The sequence below is a fragment of the Thunnus maccoyii genome, chromosome 4 (genome assembly GCF_910596095.1).
Source record: "Thunnus maccoyii chromosome 4, fThuMac1.1, whole genome shotgun sequence".
Taxonomy (NCBI): Eukaryota; Metazoa; Chordata; class Actinopteri; order Scombriformes; family Scombridae; genus Thunnus; species Thunnus maccoyii.
In genome coordinates this window covers 30,365,548-30,382,216 of record NC_056536.1, presented here as the reverse complement: position 1 = coordinate 30,382,216, position 16,669 = coordinate 30,365,548, and the positions used below count along the sequence as shown (strand labels likewise).

The window sequence follows — 16,669 nt, the reverse complement described above, 5'->3', positions numbered from 1 at the left end:
GTTGTATAATGTCTTTTGTGGCTCTAGAGGGAGCATTCAAAGTTAAAAAAACAGGTTTGAGACTTGAAATTTGTAACAGAAACCCTGTATTACAAACTGGGGGAATCGTAAGTTCCAGTGTTTTTGGAGCTTAACCTTTTTTAATTGAGACTCCAAGAGAGAAGTCATGCTGCTTTGATTTTGACCACTTTTTTTTCACCTGTGTCTCGTGAATCCCTCAAATTCAAGGAAGTTCAAGCACTAAATAGCTGGAGTTTACCTTTTAATCTGATAGAATATCAGAGTGAAAACACTATAAGAACATAACACTATGAAATGCACAATACTGTCATGGGAGTAGCAGGGGATGGGCCCTAATGCAGGACGCAGCAGCCAGTATGAAATGAAGAATGTATCTTTTTAATAAAGATTCAAGTGTGCAGGCATAACAAATCAGAACTAGGCAGAGTAGAACAGAATAAACAGAGCAGACTGAACAAAGGATCCAACAAGACTGAACTGAAAACAAGGACTTAAATACAAACTGAACTAATGAAACATGGAACTGATGGCAAGACACAACGACTGATTTGCTGTGGAAGACATTGGGATCAGGGCTAACAAGACTGATAGAGAGCAGAGGGGTGTACTAAGAAGCGAGATTAGTGGGTTGGCGAGGTATGTTGAGCCTAAAACCAGGGTTTTCAATGTCACAAAGGTGGCTCTCTTTTAACCTAGCTAGATCACCATGGTGACTGATGCAGCAAACTTAGCCTGGTCCGGAGCAGGTTATGTTCCGAGTTTCGGCTTTAATCAGCTATAAAAAGCGTCGCCCTTTCACTAACCACCTCTTTTGAAAATGGCATCACCTGTGGACCTTGGTGCAATTATTGTGCAAGGTTCTCTTCAAAGGGAGAGAGTATTTAGAGACGAGTGATCCGCTATCTTTTCCTGATGTCATTCTCTGTGATCGCTACAGATTCTCAGCTGAGGGATTATGTTATTTATGCAAACTGCTGGAGCCATATGTGAGTAACTCCACAAAAAGAAGCCACGCACTCACAGTAGCACAAACTGTGTGCCTATCAATGTGTTTTTTTGCCACGGGAACCTACATGCGTTCAGTTGGTGATGCAGAAAATCTGAGCAAGAATACTGTATGCCGCATTATTCTATACTATATGTTTGTAGTGTTCCCTGGCCATTTGCCCACAATGGCTATAAAAGAAGCCTTCTATAAAATTGCAGGTAACATACATTAATAGTTCACTATATTAATAATCAGTATGACGCATACTTGCATGTGAAATATGATGTAGAAATCTAATTCCTTCATAGGATCCCCTAGGGTTCCCATCAGTGGAGCCTTAGGGAAAGTCCTTTTAACAGAAAGTCCTTTCATAGTATCAATGTTCAGGTAAACTACTTGGTACTCATTTTTGTAAGGTGATTGTTGGCACATAGCATGCAGGTACACTAAAGCTTTTTAATAGTGCTGCACATTAAACTTTGCACAATTGTATATATTATATATTGTAATAATTACACATACACACACACATACACACATATATATGCGTGTATAATTATCCCTTTAAAAGCCTCAACTGGTACCTTTTTCTTGTTTTAGTGCTTTCATTGTGAAATTAACCTCAATGCCTCAATGACAAGTTAAGTTGACAGGTTGAACCTTGAAAAAAAGAATACACCAATCACAGGATGTGTTTCACATTTTTATTGAGTTGTTCTGCCTTTGCTGGGAAAAGAGAAAAAGAGTCATAAGTATACAATGTCAATCATGCTTAACCAATAAAATTCTAAGCACCATTTACTGCAATACCTTCTCTAGTTGCTCAATTTCCAATTTGAGCTTTTTGATTTCTAGTTCTTTTTTAATATTGGCAGTGGTGGGTTTGGAGATGTAGACCTGTGTGTCATCGGCATAACAGTGAAAGTGGATCCCATGGTGATGGAGGAGAGTAACTAGGGGGAGGAGGTAAATGGTGAAAAGAAGTGGACCCAAGACTGACCCTTGGGGGACACCAAGTGAAACACCCGAACACCCAGACTTGTGATTCCTTAATTGCACAAATTGTTGGGGGTCAACAAGGATGTGTGCTGGCGGCTCCGGCAAAACCATAGTATCTCCATCGACTGTAATTTAGATAATGACTTTTCACACCTGATGGCCTGGACAAATATGCATTTAGTTCTTAACCACCAAACCACTTATACATACCCAGGACAAACAAATGTTGCTGGGAGCTGCCAGTGACACCCCCTTTAATCCCCTCCATTATTGTTTGACCTTCATTGTTAGAGAGGGCTAGCTCCTCTGAAACTGTGAAGTCTGGTGGAGCTGGCCCCCCTCCAGTCTTCCTTTTCTCATTTTTTTCCCTGTTTGCTTCAGGTAATATTAACACTTTTTACATTTTACACAGCATATCATCCAAACACTGAAAGAATGATGAAGGCACAGCAATTACATACCACTTTGGAGGATGTTTTTATGCTTGGTCCTGATTTGTTGCCAAGTTCTTTTCACACTGCTGGTACCACAGCTATTAGAACACCAATTAGAAAATCGATTAGTCTTTTATTATACCTACCATTGTTTTGATATGTCATATTGTAAATTTGTAATGGTGCAATAGGTAAGGGTTACTTGTGGGATGGGATTTTGTTGAAATATATCAAATTGTATTTCAAATTGTAAAAAGAAACTAATAAAAAACTAACCACTAATGAAGACAATATTTTGAAGAAAAAAAGAAAGAAAATTGAAAGTCTATTGGTATTTATCACAGATAATATTCAATCTATAAAATTAATTTCACTTTGATTTGGCCAAAAACTAAAGTGAGGCCTTATTTGCAGCAACTGTGTTGCTTTTTGCCTCTTGTTCTTCTTGACTAAAGTAGGCGGCATGCAATCTCTCCATTTCGTGCAGACAAAGAGTCAAATGATGCGTCAAACGCCCCTTTTTATGGGAACGCGCACAAAGCCTGAAGCAGAAAGCCTGGATTAACAAAGAAATATCATAACCACCGATGTGATACCAGTTATCTCTGATTGCGAGTTTAGGTTTTGTCGAGCCAGCTTACTGAAAGAAAGCCTGGCTATGTTGAACTTGCTTTGTAGTAGGGAAAGTGTGAGAGAAAAGCAGACTGGAAGCCTGAAGGGAAGCAATGCAAACAGACGACCAAAAATATAGAAAACACAAGTAAATCAAGTCAAGTTTATTCATAAAGCACATGTAAAAACAACCAGAGTTGATTAAAGTGCTGTACAATAAAATAACAAAAGTAAATTAAAACAACATAACAAGGTAACAGCAAAAAATGAGTAGAGATGACATAACAATGCTATCCCATACAAATACACAAATAAATAAGCAATAGTAAAACATAAAGCATAAAGCTTTGAGGACACTCTGTGCCACAGAGCCAAGTGGGCTGCAAGACAGCCTGAAACATAGAAACTCTTTAAGTCCAAAACACAGATCTCTTCCATTACCCAAAAACTGATACATCACCAACTGTAGTGTGAATTGCATGAAAAACGTTAAACATTCTCAAAACAATCTGGTCATTAACAAACAAACATACTCATTCTTAACCAGGTGAAGGCAAAAGTATTTCAGATTTCATGACCACCTGTAGGAAAGATTGACACGAGGATCTCGGGATGACGTCAAACGGCGGAGTGCAGAGAGAGAGAGAGAGAGAGAGAGAGAGAGCGAGAGAGAGAGAGAGACTCCCGCAGATGTAAGACCGGAGTAGAGTGACTTTACCAGGGACAGAGAAGGGTAAACCTGCCCGAACTCACTTAATGCACTTTTATATCTGTGAAATATTTTTATTAAAATGTACATATTGATTTGTTATTGACTGATATACAGTGAACAGTAAGTCAGGGTCTTTTAAGATTAGGAAACTGGTTTTTTTTGTTTGTTTTGTTTTGGGTTTTTTTTTTCATATACTTAATATTCATCACGTAACTTTTGCCACTACACAACTGGTTGATTTACATTAATTTGGAAATAAACGCGAGGAATTATGATGCATGTTGCTTTAATAGGTTAAGTTTTGTTTGTGGTATGTATATAAAAACCCGTTAAAAGTTCAACGATCAAGTTTTTTCTTTACTTTGCTTCGTTTGTGTCAAGCTCTGAGGCTTTCGTCGATTTCAGGGTGTTACAAGTACACGCGGCATCTGTTGTGTATCGTACTACACTCTACTGGACCTCGATTGATGTTTTCAACGTGTGCAAGGCAACTAATTGACGTCCACATCTCACTGTTTTTTTTTTTTTTTTTTCCAGATTTCGTGATGCGCCACTCGTGCGTAAAACCCTGGCACAGTCCCCAGAGCGCACAGGAAGCACCAAGAGGTAACTCCACCACCCGAAACCATAAATGAACATCGTAAACCTTATGATGGACACGTTCACTCTCTAAAGACTCACTTTAAATTCTCGGCGTCGGAGAAGAGAGAATCAGAGGAGGAGAGGAAGGATAAACGCAGACGTGGGGACGAACGCAACATCGGCAGAAAGGATGTGATTTTCATGCTGGCTTAATAGAGAAAAATAAAAGGAATTAATCCGAATGGAGATCAACAAAGTTGTTTTTGTTTTTGAATAACTGGAAAAGGGAAACCAACTCTGATAGCACAAAACTGACAGTGGACTGCTTATTTACGTATATAACGTGCAGAAGATGAAGCAGGGCGTCTTGAGCGTTTTCACATGAAGGACTTTACACAGATATTTTACACTCCATATTCTACCACGGGTGGACTCTGAGGAGGAGATTTTCTCCAGAGGAACTCCATCTGACAGGATTATTATTTATGCCTATTATTTCCTCACATCATCCTGTAACTGTCTGTACAGTAGGCAGGAGAGGTAAGAGTGCATGGGAACAGTAAACATAATTTTTTTTAATGTTATTTCGTTTCTTATCATCACAGAAACTGAAACAACAGTGACATTTTTTACCCCAAAATATCTAATGGACTTGCTGTTACCCTCTCAGTGACATGCTGCTGGTCCCTCAACCTCAGATTGGGAACTTGCTCTCTAAATACTGGTCTCATCTCTGTTGTCTGCTAGTGATCTGAACTGTGCATAGCAAACGTTTTGGGCTGAAGGACTGATGTATCATGTGAGAGAAAATGTCTTAAAAAATAAGACAAAGATATTCATGTTTCTCTAAACTCAATAATGTCTCTGAAATTTGTGGATTTTTGTCTCACAATGATCACTGATTCTTAGTTTACCAACTTTAATCCCTATCTCTTCAAACATGGAGAATGTGTCTGTCTCCAGTGGTGCGCTGCCGGTCTGCAATGACTCTGTGGACTTCTACTCCCTCATGTCAGGGAACAACACAGACCTGAACTGCACTCCTCCCTCTGAGTTTTACTTCTCTGCTGACCTCTACGTTATTCTACCTGTCATCTACTCTGTAATCTGCGCTGTGGGATTGACAGGCAATACAGCTGTCATCTATGTGATCCTCAAAGCCCCCAAGATGAAAACAGTCACTAATATGTTCATACTGAACTTGGCCATCGCAGATGATTTGTTCACTTTGGTGTTGCCAATCAACATAGCTGAACATTTATTGCAGTTCTGGCCTTTTGGTGAAGTTTTGTGCAAAGTCATCCTCAGCATTGACCACTACAACATCTTCTCCAGCATATATTTCCTGACTGTTATGAGCATTGACCGCTACCTGGTCGTCTTGGCCACAGTGAGGTCCAAGCGCATGCCTTACCGCACCTATCGAGCAGCCAAAATCATCTCATTATGCGTCTGGATCCTCGTTATCCTCATCGTCATGCCTTTTACTGTTTTCGCCAGTGTCTACGTCAACCCGAACGATGGGAGGAAGAGCTGTGTGCTCAGCTTCCCCACTCCTGAGAGTTTGTGGTTTAAAGCTAGCCGGATATACACACTCATCCTGGGCTTTGCCATCCCAGTTTCGACCATCTGTATCTTATACACCATGATGCTCTACAAGCTGAGGAACATGCGTCTCAACAGCAACGCCAAGGCGCTGGACAAAGCCAAGAAGAAAGTGACCATCATGGTGTTCATCGTTTTGGCCGTCTGCTTGTTCTGCTGGACGCCATTCCACCTCAGCACCATCGTGGCCCTGACGACGGACCTGAGGACCACGCCGCTGCTAATCGGGATCTCCTACTTCATAACCAGCCTGAGCTACGCCAACTCCTGTCTCAACCCGTTCCTCTATGCTTTCCTGGATGACAGCTTCAGGAAAGCTTTCAAGAAGATGTTGGAATGTAGGCCGGCCTGAATGTAAGACACATGAAACCTGCTGCAGAGATCCACAGAGACTTACAGAGTGAGGACAGACTATGGTGGAAAACAAAATTGGAAAGATTAACTTAAACTTTTGGTCCAAATCTGAATTTTCAATTTATGTGTTGCAGATTTGATTGTTTGGTTTGTTAAAGCTACACTAGGCAACTTTGCACATAGTTTTGCACACGATAGTAAGAGGTAGTGATAACAAATGTAGCTTTGATGTATAGAAAACATGTAAAACTTTTAATGTGACAAACCACTCCATAAATGCTTTTTACTGCAGTAAACCAAAGGCAGGAGAGAGTACAAAGCTTCAAAACCCAAACAGAGCTGTTTGAGCATCACCCTTTAGTTTAAATTCATCATCTCCTGTGGGCGGAGGAAATTTCCTGCCAGCAGAAGTCAATCTGAGCGAGTGGAAGCAAATTGAAGCCTCTTATTTACGAGAGGCAGGATGCTTTTCTTTGTCACAGCCAGACTGTTTTGTAGTTAGACAGAAGTTGCCTAGTGCAGCTTTTTATGTCTCTGAGAGTGCAGTAGGAGAAAGAACTGGAAGTTGACAAAAGTGGACAATATCGCTTGCTATAGGGAATGATTAATGTTCACATATAGAACAATGATGACATAAAAAAAAAAAAAAAAGCTTGTTATAACTGTCAGCGGAATTGCTCATCTTCATTATGTCTGAAGAATTGGCCATGAAATCTGATTGTTTTCCAGGTTAAGACTGCAATTAAAATGTCAGACCATTTTCATGCAGGTGAAAAATCCCATTATGAGGCAGCGAGCCTGGATGGGTCACTCTATGACCCTCACTGTCTCCGTCTGAACTCAGAGGGATGGAACATCTGCTGTGTGGAGAAAATAAAGTTCAGCACAGTGTCATTGATTTGCATGCTGTCAATCAAAACAACATCGTGAGACTAGTCAGGGTTGGAGGGTAACAAGATGTATTTTAGTGATATACAACTGTCTGGTCATGAAATAGTTGTAGAAATCCATCTCAAGAAAGTACTGTTTAAAATCCAAGGTTAAAACTGGTGGGAGTACTTGAGTGATCATGTATGCAAACACTTAATTTCCTTTAAATTATGTTGTATTTTGAGCAAAGTAATCCCAAAGGAGCCAAATCATACATTTTGTGAAATCACCTGAAGTATTACGGTTCTTTTTTTTTGGGCAGTTACACACAGAAACCTGAACCATGAAAATAATGTCACTGTTTGAATGAAGAATGAAGTTCTGCTACAGATTTTTTTTTACTTTCATTTCTATTTTCTTCTTTTTTTCCAGAATGTATATGTACCACTTTGAGAATAAAAAAACAGAACCTTACCGACCCTGACAACAGTACTGCGGGCCTGATTAAAGACAGGCATGGGACAGGAGGGCTATCTATAATGTATGTTGTGTTTACCATCCCACGTCTCTATTTTTTTGTGAGCTTTTGTCGCCCCCTTTTGTCGACAGGGTGATGTTACCTAAATATGCAGCCAGAGCCATTTACAGACTTAAAGCAAAGACAACATTTAAAAGGTGTTACACGTCTTTACACAGGCTGTAATGCTCAGTTGTGTGTCACTGTATGTGAAATGAACATTTATAAAGATTATGTAGAATTTTCCCTGTCACTCCTCACCACAATTCATGGAGATTCATATTGCGGTATTTATCCTTTATCTCTATCTGGTGTCTATAAATCATATGTAAAGGCACTATGGTTTGTGCAGAAAGAGAAATTTGAGCCCATTCAAAACCTCTGTGTAAGTAGAAAGTTGTATTACACAGCCAATCAAAAGAATATAAGTAAAACAAATAATACATAGAGATAAAATAATTATATGTGAGAAAAGTTATAATTTGGTACCTCTAACCTTGGAGTTGAAACTTTTTTTTTTTTATGCAGACTCATGTGTATTTGTATAATTGGTTTTGAACAAAAAAAAATGTTAAAAAGGTTTGAAATGCACCGCCATTATCATGCATTGTGTTCCATTCATGCTATTATTGCTCATTCTTGCTCAGATTCTCGGTTTGAAAAACTCTCAGATGACACTTTCTGGAGCTCAAACGGGGTCGCAAGTCAGAAAAAGAATAAAACCATATTAACATTTCATCTTTTCTAGTGAGATGTGACTGGAAATCTCACTCTTTTTGCTGGGTTTTGCTACATTGATGGCACCTTTCTTATTGCTGCTGCCCTTCCTCTAAAACTCCAAGGAAAGGTGTAAATGTGAGCAGCTGCCTGTCATAGCATTACCTTGGAATATTATAAAGTGACAATGCTTCAAACTGTGACCTCCACAACTTCTTCAGCACAATTTTAACCTCACTTAAACACTTTCATTATTTCTTACAAAACATGATTCTTATGATCTCTTCGAAACCGGTATGAAGCCTGAATACATCATTATTTCAGTGGAAAACATGCTCCAACTACAATTTTCTTTAAATTTTGAGTTAAAGTTTTGAGTCTGAGAATTGACCAAAAACAGAAGTTTGTAAAGAAGGATCATAGAGTGTAAAAGATTACAAAAAGTCTTTTTGTGCTCATTTATCCTGTATTCATCTTGCGTTACAGGTTTTCTGTCTTCAGTGTTGTACAATTCAACAGTATCTTGAATCCTATAGTGTAACAACAGACTTCTTTGAATGTTTTTGAATGTTACACAGTGTACTATTTTAATGTTTTAAGTCATGACACTACAGTGCCGATGCCAGTGTAACTCACCTCCTGCTGTAGATTGCTTGCAGCAGCAGTTTAGCAAGCATGTGATAAGGCTTTGTCTGTATGGCTCTGACTGCAATGAGAGAAATTCTTCTGCCATGTCCAGCTGTAAATAGTTCACTCTTTCTCCCATTTAACTGTACATAGGAATGTATAGTCATAGGGATGTATAGTCAAATATTCTAACTTGTGTGTCACACAAATGAGAAATATATAAAATAAATAAAATTTGAGCTGACCATTGCTAATCATTGTCTTTTATGCAGCCTAGTAATTAGAATCCAGTCGTAATTTTGTGTATTTTAGAAATCTTTCATGTCTGGCGTCACCTGTTGATGAACTGAAAAATATAATTTTACTTTCCCACTGGCGCTCATGTATTTCTGATTCTTTAGAAACAAAGTTGGTTTATATGGCAGACACAATAAATGTGCAGACATTTGTTTTCATTACTGATAACTGTGCAGAAATATATTCACTCCCATTTACAAAATGGAGGCCAAGACTTAGTGTTATTATCAGTATTACCAGTGGTTGGGGTCGCTGTCAGGGTCACCAGGAAGATTCTTTATATTGGTGACTACATCTGCTATCAGCTGAAGAACAGCAGGATGGATTAGTGGTTAAGGAGCATCTTGTCAGCAGAAGGTCACAGATTCAATCTCAACGACAGCCTGTTGTGTCTGTGATGTACTGCTGAGCTGTCCAGTTGCAATAAATGCATCATGGAGATGATGGTCCAGTTCCAGACGCAGTAACTGGTTTACAAATAACTGCTTTCCAATAAGATGGATCTCCAAGCAAGAATCATAGTAAATGTAAGCACAACATTAATACAACTAACTGCACTTGCTAATTAAAACTAATTAATTGCATTAATCAATATTATATATACATATATTGACATTAAACATATGTAATGTAAAAGGGTATAATGTAAATAAAGGGTGTATTCTAATAAACCCATTGTATGCAACCTGCCCAGCTCCACACAGGAAGTTAAAGACTAGCAGATGAAGAAAGCTCAACATCTAGCCACCAAAGCCAGGTATCTCAGGAGTTGGTGGAGACCAAACCAGATATAAAAAAGAGTTAAAGGATAAGTCTGGTGATATTTTGTATTTTTAACTCCCATGAAAAGGCTGAAACCAATAATGAATAGATCCTACTAACATCATTGCCTGATATATTATTCCTCTGTGCCAGACAGCTCCATTGTCAAATAAAAATATTAAAAACACATCAATGTGTCACACTGTTGCACTGGGTGACATTTTCCTTCTTTACCGTGAATACTGACACTGATTATTTTGACTCAGTCCCTCACACACACCATCCTGCTGCCAGAAATACTCATTATGGTGCCAAATCTGGATTAATCGGCTGTAAAATTGTCTCCAATAAATGCAGCTGTTTGAAGAAAGTTTGCTAAAAGCTACAGAGTCCATCTGTCACCAAGCCTTACCAAGTAAATGAAACTATATTAAGTATCCGTGACCCATTTTAACCCCCCTTATGGTTTATGGCTTTAGAAGCCAAACAGTATAATTTTGAAACAAAAATTAATCATATTAAAGCTTATTTTAAAGGACAACCTTTACACAAGTCAAGTGAAGTCAACTTATTTAGAGCACATTTAAAAACAACAGACATTGACCAAAGTGCTTTACAGAGAGATTAAAATTATGAGGTAATTTGATTGATCGTTACAATCAAACAAAAGCACAGGATCAAAATGAACAACAAAGGCATGAATAAGATAGACAATCAGATGAAATTATAACACAAACAACAAATGAAATACAAACACATAAAAGCCAGAGTGTGGTCAGACATGACTTCATGAAGATGATTAAGAGGCTAACGAGAAGAGATGGGTCTTTAGACGGGTTTAAAGATCAGTGGAGGGGGAAGATCGGATCATTAGCGGCAAACTATTCCACAATTTAGGGCCAACAACTGAGAATACTCGATCACCTTTAGTTTTTAACTGGGTGCGTGGAATAGAGAGCAGTGATTGGTCAGCATTAGACACTAGGTTTAACAGAACTAACAGTACATTCATTCTTAATACATAATGCATATACAAAATATACTTTCAAAAATATTACTGAGCATACTTTTTGTTCTTGTTTAAGGCTTTATAAAATAGAAAGTGTAATTAGTCTTATGGGTTGTTTTTTGCACTTTTACTTTGATAAACATTATAGGATTTAGTGTTCACCAAGAGCTGCGTTTCCATGTGATGCTATTTTACCCATTTTACCTTTTTTTCTACTTTCATTAAGTTCCAAGTATTAAGCATGTATAGGTTTGATGACACCATGGCATTCAGCTGTAACATCTCTGTTAATTTGTATATTTTTTTTGTATTTTTACGTGTGCTAACCCTGTCAGACCTAGGACAAGAGACAAGAGATATAGTGTATATATAGTAAATATGCTGTATATGTTGTATTCTAATACCAGTACTGAAAGAAACCATATTTTCCTCCAGAAAACACTGGAAGGAAAGTAGTTTTTCCTGCTTTCACATTTATTTACCCGCATGAAATCATTATCTTATTTATGTTATATATTTATAGCCTTCTCCATGCTCTTTATCATGTCTTTGTCACAATTTTCATCTCTCTCTCTCTCCCTCTGTCTGTCTGTCTGTCTCTCTCTCTCAGTGTTGTGTAAACACTAATATTTGACTGTGTTTCTACTTAAAACACAGTAGCTCCGGAGATCAGACAGACGCTTTGCTGCCTAAAATGTCAGTCTTAAGAGATAAACTGTTTTATTCACTTTTTCATTATTTTTTTTACCTACAAAAACTGAAGTAAATAAACATTCACGTCAAATTCCAGCTGTCTCTTAAGACACGGTGAGGTAAAAATGCCTGTTTTATACCCTTTTTCTTTCAGTCCCTACTGTATGGGCATGTCATCTCATGGATACATGAATAAGTGTGTGTGTGTCAGTGTGGAGGGATAATGGATGAGTGCCTCCAAGTGGTCAATTTGAGAAGGAGAGGTCAAAAATTCTCAATTGAGTGTCTGTGATAACATATTATTATCACTAGAGGACAGTGTTGGTCCATGTAGATCCTCCTACTCTGAATGTAATTGTTTTGTGTGACTCACCTCCAGTAGGTCAAATCACTCATGTCTAATATTTTGACTGGAAACAAAGACTTGGCAGGTGGAAGCAAGTAAAAATAGCCATGGACTTACTGTACAAAACAGATTGTGTGTGTGTGGTGTGGTGTAACAATTTGTCTCACCTGTTTCCACCTCCATATTTGAATAAACATCAACTGATTGTAGGAAGTTCTCTAAAATGTGGCAACATCTGAATTTTCAACACTCTGTATAACTCAATTCTTAAAAAACCATTACTGATGGACCACTAGAATAAACAAAATTAAATGATAAAAGCTAATTTCATATTTTTTCTCATTAAAAAAACAGTCAAAGAAAAATATGAATGAACAGATAAGACATGTAAGATACTATACATGACATTTAAAGAAATGTCTTGTGTTTCAATGATAACATTGTGTTTAATCCTCTAAAAAAAATCCAGATGTAGTAAAATGGAGAATCACAACTGTAGATGGCAGTGTGTAGCTGTGGATGGGATGTGTACATTCCCAACATTCTCTATATCTCACGTATAGACTTGTACACTGCACCACAAACACAGACCTTCCGTCACCCTCACATCTCTCAGGATCTGCATTCATATGAAACTGTTGGAATTATCAATCACAGTCATACCTAACATTTACTCCCCCCACACCCACTCGCGTGGCAGTCGAAGTGTGTTTAAGGCTGAAGATAAAGAAAGAGGATAGAGTGAGAGGAGACGCTGAGTAGTTATCTAAATCTAAAGGGTCAATCCTCTGCATGGTGAACATTTCAAGTCAACAAGTGAACCTCAGCTGTACTTAGACTCAGCTGCACTTTCAAGATTTAGCATATTTGATGGCAACATGCTTTTATTACCATTGTAACAACATGTAGCATGCTGCTTACACTAAAATTTAGCATGTTAGTGTACATTTACATTTTAGCATGTTGACATTAGCATTGTGTCAAGGTGGGGACAGAAATGTGGTCATTTTTAGAGGTATGATGTCATGAAGTGTTTGACCTATTGGTGGCACTAGTTGAAACGTCTGGGGGTTTATGGGAATTCATCCAAGAGCTTTGGAATCAAGTGTTGGACTGACAGACTGAAGGCAAAACACTGTATAAGCCTTTCCTCCACCTCCATCTCTACCTCATCCTCAACCTCTACACCCTTACATTTTGCTGCACAAAATGAACATCACTGCACTTCCTGGGAACTGAATTTTACAGCATTACATTTGCTGAAAAAAAAAAGCTGTTAGTAACAGTTGCACATGAATTTTACTTGTTAAATTTAACGCAACATACACGCAGGTGCATGCATACACACTGTAATCTGACCTGTAAATCTTTGCATTCTCAGAGCTATCGGGAATCAAAACAATATTGACCGAGCTGTTCTTTCCCTTCCTCTGTTTACACACACACACAATGATACACTTGTAAGTGTGCATACAAGTGTTCTAGAAATTGCTGCCAGACATTTATTTGAAAATAAAGTGAAATTGTCACAAAGCATTATGTGCCCACATTTTTTGTCTCAAGAAGGAAGCTGTCATTAAACAAGTGAGATTCATAACAAATTTACTTTCTTTTGACTGGCTTCTGCTGCAGCTGGTGTTTGGCATTTCAGAAGCAAGATTGCCTGCCAACATTCGATCATGTTACTTCTGGATGTCTATTTTGGAGAAATAATTGTGCTTGTGTGACTTTTGGTTGGCTGTTTATCTTATCAGTTTTGGGCCACCAACATGAGCTTTCCAGCAAAGTTTTTTTATTTGTTCATCTGACGTCTATCTGAAGGAAACAGATACATGGCTATTTTAAACAGTGCAACTGTATGCAATAGTTGATCACACTTCACATGCTTTACATGCTTAAATGTGACCTAAAGTTTCTTTTTAGGCTTCAAGTGCAAGTACATAATTGTGTATTGGACTGTGTTTTACATCACTGATGGAGGTCTACAGCAGCTGCGGGGGGAGTAGGCTGTAAAGAGTTAAGGGTCAATCCTCTGCATGGTGAACATTTCAAGTCAACAAGTGAACCTCAGCTGTGTTTAGACTCAGCTGTGCTTTCAAAATTTAGCGTATTTGATGGCAACCTGCTTTTATTACCATTGTATCAGCACGTAGCATGCTGCTTACACTAAAATTTAGCATGTTAGTGTACATTTACATTTTAGCATGTTGACATTAGCAGGGGGGGAGGAAGCTGTAAAGAGTTAACTAAATAGTTCCCTGTATTAGTTAAAGGCAACCCTTTCTCCTAGAAATTATGTTCATATACAACTAAACTGTTTTCTCAATTATGTTGCATTGACAAACATAATCACTGTCAGATTATGTTCACAGGTAACACTTTTTTGAATGAATGAAGTGTTATGTTTATATATCTCTTTAAAGTCACAGGAAGGAAGTCAGGGTGGGTGGGGCATGTACAAGATGCAGGACTCTAACACCGCAGACAGGTTTGCCTCCCAAGTCCCGCATGTGGTTAGGTTTAGGCAACAAAAGCACTTTGGTTAAGATTAGTGAAAATATCATGATGTGGCTTAAATGTTACTAAACAAGTTACTGCTGAGTTTTAGCTAGACTTTCATTCCTCTTCTCTCCAGTGCATATCTCCACCTCTCCAGGCTCTCCTCAACCTGCTCCCTACTCTCACAACAGATCACAATGTTATCCATGAACATCAAAGTCCATGGAGACTCCTTCCTTATCTCGTCCGTCAACCTGTCCATAACCACTGCAAACAAGAAAGGGCTCAGAGCCAATCCTCCAACTGCACACCTGTGTGTGCTATGACACTGCCCTTATACATATCCTGCACCACTCTTACATACTTCTCTGCCACTCTTGACTTCCACATACAATACCACACTTACTCTCTTGGCACTCATAGGTCATATGCTTTCTCTAGATCTACAAAGACACAATGCAACTCCGTCTGACCTTCTCTATACTTGTCCATTAACAAAGCAAAGCAAAGATCGCTTCTTTAGTGCTCTTCCCTGGCATGAAACCATACTGCTGCCCATTAATCATCACCTCTCCTCTCAACCTAGCTTCCACTACTCTTTCTCATATCTTCATGCTGTGGCTGATCAACTTTATACCTCTGTAGTTAATACAGCTCTGCACACCACCCGTATTCTTTGGTACCAGTACACTTCAATTCATCCAACTTGTTAAGTGACACTAATTATTGTTTCCGGCATAAATGTCAGAGGGTAGAGTGACTATGGAAATCCACCAAGCTCCATGTGCACTGTCTCCATTACAAAGACCCTTTAACTGACTTTAACAACATGGTTAAGGATGCAAAGGCCTCTTACTTTGCAAACCTAATTTCCTCCGGTAAAAGCAAATCTAAAGTCATGTTTGATGCCAGCAACAACATTATCACTGCTGATGTGCCTGTCTTTTCAAATAATAATTGCAGTAACTTTGCAGCTTCTTTTCTATCTCCCTGCAAGACCTCATTGATGTGGTAGGAAGTATGAAACGTTCCTGACCTGAAACCCTATAGACATTTTACTAACTTCTATGCTTAAAAATATACTTGGGTCTATTGGTCCATGCCTGGTCTCTATTTAAAACAGCTCCTTGCAATCTGGTTATGTCCCAGCTTATTTTAAACATGCAGTTGTTCAGCCTCGCCTGAAAAAAAAACAACTAACCTTGATCCCTTCCCAAAAACTACAGGCTTATATCTAAGCTGCTTTTTATCTCAAAAATTTTAGAGAAAGTTGTTGCCAAGCAGTTCATTGTTGTCTTGACTGCACACATTTTAGATAAATTCCAATCTGGTTTCTGTAAGAAGCATTTCACTTCTCAGAGTCTCCAGTGACATAATGATGTCTTCTGATGAATGTGAATGCTCTGTTTTGGTGCTGCTGGATCTTAGTGCAACTTTTGATACTGTAGATCACAGCATCCTGATTGATAGGCTTAGGCAGTGGTTGGGTGTCTCTGGGAGTACCCTGGACTGGTTCTCCTCCTATCTCCTATGAAAGGAGAAACTGCTGCTCTTTCCTGTGGTGTGCCTCAGGGTTCTGTCTTGGATCCTATATCATTTGCTTCGTATATGATGCTGGCATATTTAAAAGGTATCTCATACCTTACTGTTATGCTGATGATAGCTGTATGTCTCTTTTAAGCCTGATGAGACTGACAAACTGACTGTTTTGCACACTTATCTGACTGTCATTAAGGACTGGATGACTAACAACTTTTTACATCTAAACACAGATAAGACTGATGTCCTTTACCATTGATTCAGATAGCATAGTTTCCAAGGTTGCTCAGTATACTGGGTCCCTTTCTTAAACTGTACAGTATAATCTTCGAAATCTCAGTGTTATATTTGATCAGGCTATGAACTTTGATCCACATATCAAATTGCCAGACTCAGGTCTGTTGTATCAACCTGAGCTAGAGATGATCATTCACACTTTATATCATCCCAGATAGACTACTGCAATTCTCTTTTCACCTGCCACAG

General features: G+C 38.5%; 1 protein-coding gene across 2 annotated transcripts; it reads left to right on the top strand.

The window, feature by feature from the left end:
- Window positions 1-597: 597 nt before the first annotated feature.
- Window positions 598-9,253, top strand: npbwr2b (neuropeptides B/W receptor 2b). Of its 2 annotated transcripts, XM_042409507.1 has the most exons (3): window positions 598-657; window positions 4,304-4,372; window positions 4,472-9,253. In XM_042409507.1, the coding sequence occupies exon 3, from the start codon at window positions 5,289-5,291 to the stop codon at window positions 6,303-6,305; it is 1,017 nt and encodes a 338-aa protein (XP_042265441.1). In that variant the 5' UTR covers window positions 598-657; window positions 4,304-4,372; window positions 4,472-5,288; the 3' UTR covers window positions 6,306-9,253. The 2 variants fall into 2 exon arrangements, with proteins under 2 accessions (XP_042265441.1, XP_042265440.1); XM_042409506.1 differs by lacking the exon at window positions 598-657 and adding an exon at window positions 3,827-3,886 and having other exon boundaries at window positions 4,304-9,253.
- Window positions 9,254-16,669: the final 7,416 nt, after the last annotated feature.

What these genes read in the sequence shown, in the direction of transcription:
- npbwr2b (XM_042409507.1), top strand. Translation starts at nt 5,289, where the DNA reads ATGGAGAATGTGTCTGTCTCCAGTGGTGCGCTGCCGGTCTGCAATGAC.